The following is a 2,355-nucleotide window of genomic DNA, read 5'->3' as shown; positions in this document are numbered from 1 at the left end:
TATATATATATATATATATATATATATATATAATTATATATATGTGTGTATGTAAGAGTATATATGTAAAATAAGCTCATTAGATAGGTAGATAAAATACAAACAATTTACATTTATAAAGATTTTAAAATTTATTTGCAGAATAAAATTATAAATAAACTAAGAAATATAATATAATACTTAAATACATACGCAAAAAATTTCTATACACATTATTTATTCGGATTTATAAAGCAAAAAAATGAAAACCAAATAACCAAATTGTGTGCAAAACAGTAATTAATAATAAATTATATTACGATCAACATATATTTCAGAAGCTTTTGGCTATTCGTCAACATATGATTCAAACTATATATGAATGAAATAAACGACATCCACAATAATAAAAATTTAATTTAAAGTACTCTGTACAAATTTCGAGTAAATATTCAATAAAATGTATGTATGTATGAATGTATAATTATATTTAAATATGAAATAAAAAATTAAACAAAGTAGTTTACAAAATTGTTCTCAAAATTTTTTCATAAAAATTACAGTCACATATCAAATTTTTATTTATTCCAAGACCATACTAATTCTACAATAATTTAATATTTTATAACAATAATATATTCTAATTAACCCACAGAAAAAAAAATTCGTGGCTGGTAGTTAATTAGCAGAACACGACATGTCACAGCATTTAAAATTATAGGAAATCTAAAACGGGGAACGATCAATAAATTGATAATGATATTTTTCATTATATTTTTGCTCATTATTGTTTAAATTAAAGAGACCATGAAACCAAAATAATCGCAATGCCACTTCTAATGTCAAAATTAAGAAAATTTAAGTTATCATTTAAAATTCAGCTTTTTTTCAGGATTTTTGTCTGCAAACCACATCAAAAATAAAAATATTGTCTGCATAATATATTGCAAAAGTTGAATAAAGAGATCGAAGCTTACAAATGCCCATCGCCAATAAATATAGGGACTCGGCTATTTCTCATTTCAGATTAGAGTCAGCAACGCGTTCGCTAGAAGTGAGAGCGCCACACGGAATAAACGTCGAGTCGTCAGCCGGCGAAATCAGCGCCACCTGCCTATCACATATGAAACTCACAAGCCGTGATGGAGCAGTGACAATTGAATCGCGTAGAGTCTTTCTTAAAGGTCTCAGGACGGCTCTTCTCCCAGAACACGGCAGCTCGACCAAATCATCGGGAAAGCGCCAGGGTAATACCAACAAGTCGGAAGGCATTGCCGTTTATCAGCTTTGTGCTTGTGCTAATGGGCGACTTTTCCTTGCCCCTGCCGAGGGCATCTGCCAGGCCGACAAAAGTCTTTGTTAATGAACAGACTTCATAACTCAATGTTAAAGAGAGAGAAAATGGACCAGAAAGTATGTCGCATTGGTTTAGTTGTCAAATGATATGCTATCTCGATTATTAGATGTATCGTTAGTACATACGAGTGGATTCTATCATCGTTTTTCGAGCGCTGACGTTGAAGTTGCTCGATTGTATCGAGTATTTGTTTTACCGGCGATCTGTACAACATTTTTGTAGATTTCATTAAAGATTTGATTTCTGTGTTTCAAATATCCATATAAAAATTAAATCTTTAAGCTGTATTGCACCACTGTAATAAATCGGGAAAGACTCGTTCATGTAAATTATCAATTATCGTAATTTATTTCACTTTATGCTTATAAATTTATCGATTGTAACATTTAAATGCGTTAAGGCTTATTCTGCTACTAAATACCAAAACAAAACAAATATTAAAATGCGAACAACATATTTCAAATATACAATATATTTTTAATATTTTAAACGTGTTAGTATTATTTCATTTTAAAAATGGTATGGTTAATACTAATGCCACTCCATGGTGATATTTATACTAAAGATTTTTTTATCATATGTTCTCGAAATTCAATAATACTATTCAATTAATATAAGAGATGAAAATTTGGAAGTAATATTAAAAATTGAATCACAAAAATTGAATTAGAAATAAATTGGTACAAAAGTTCCTATTACATTATGGTAATAAATTGTTGAATGCTTTAAAAAAATTTTTAAATTACCAAGGAGCTACTTTATATTATTAACTTTTATGTATCCAGTAACAAAATAACAGTATATGAAATGTATATTTGAAATTGTATTCAAAATTATAATTAAATAATTGGTAAAAGTTTTTTTCTATCTTTAACGTTAATTATAAATTATGCTGCATTTATTTTTAATTTTTAAAACTAATTACACCAAATACTAATATTTTTTCGATATTATAAATGTATACGCAAAAAATAAATTACTTATATTAATATATTAAAATTTTAGAAACATTTTTTTTT

At 27.0% G+C, this 2,355-nt stretch overlaps 1 protein-coding gene across 1 annotated transcript; it reads left to right on the top strand.

The window, feature by feature from the left end:
• Positions 1-958: 958 nt before the first annotated feature.
• LOC105367050 (delta-sarcoglycan-like) lies at positions 959-1,342 on the top strand. Its single transcript, XM_011505673.1, has one exon. It carries the CDS (start codon positions 959-961, stop codon positions 1,340-1,342), a length of 384 nt encoding a protein of 127 aa, XP_011503975.1.
• Positions 1,343-2,355: the final 1,013 nt, after the last annotated feature.

Source organism: Ceratosolen solmsi, unplaced genomic scaffold (genome assembly GCF_000503995.2).
Source record: "Ceratosolen solmsi marchali unplaced genomic scaffold, CerSol_1.0 C3533704, whole genome shotgun sequence".
Classification (NCBI taxonomy): domain Eukaryota; kingdom Metazoa; phylum Arthropoda; class Insecta; order Hymenoptera; family Agaonidae; genus Ceratosolen; species Ceratosolen solmsi.
This window is presented reverse-complemented; position numbering and strand designations above follow the sequence as displayed.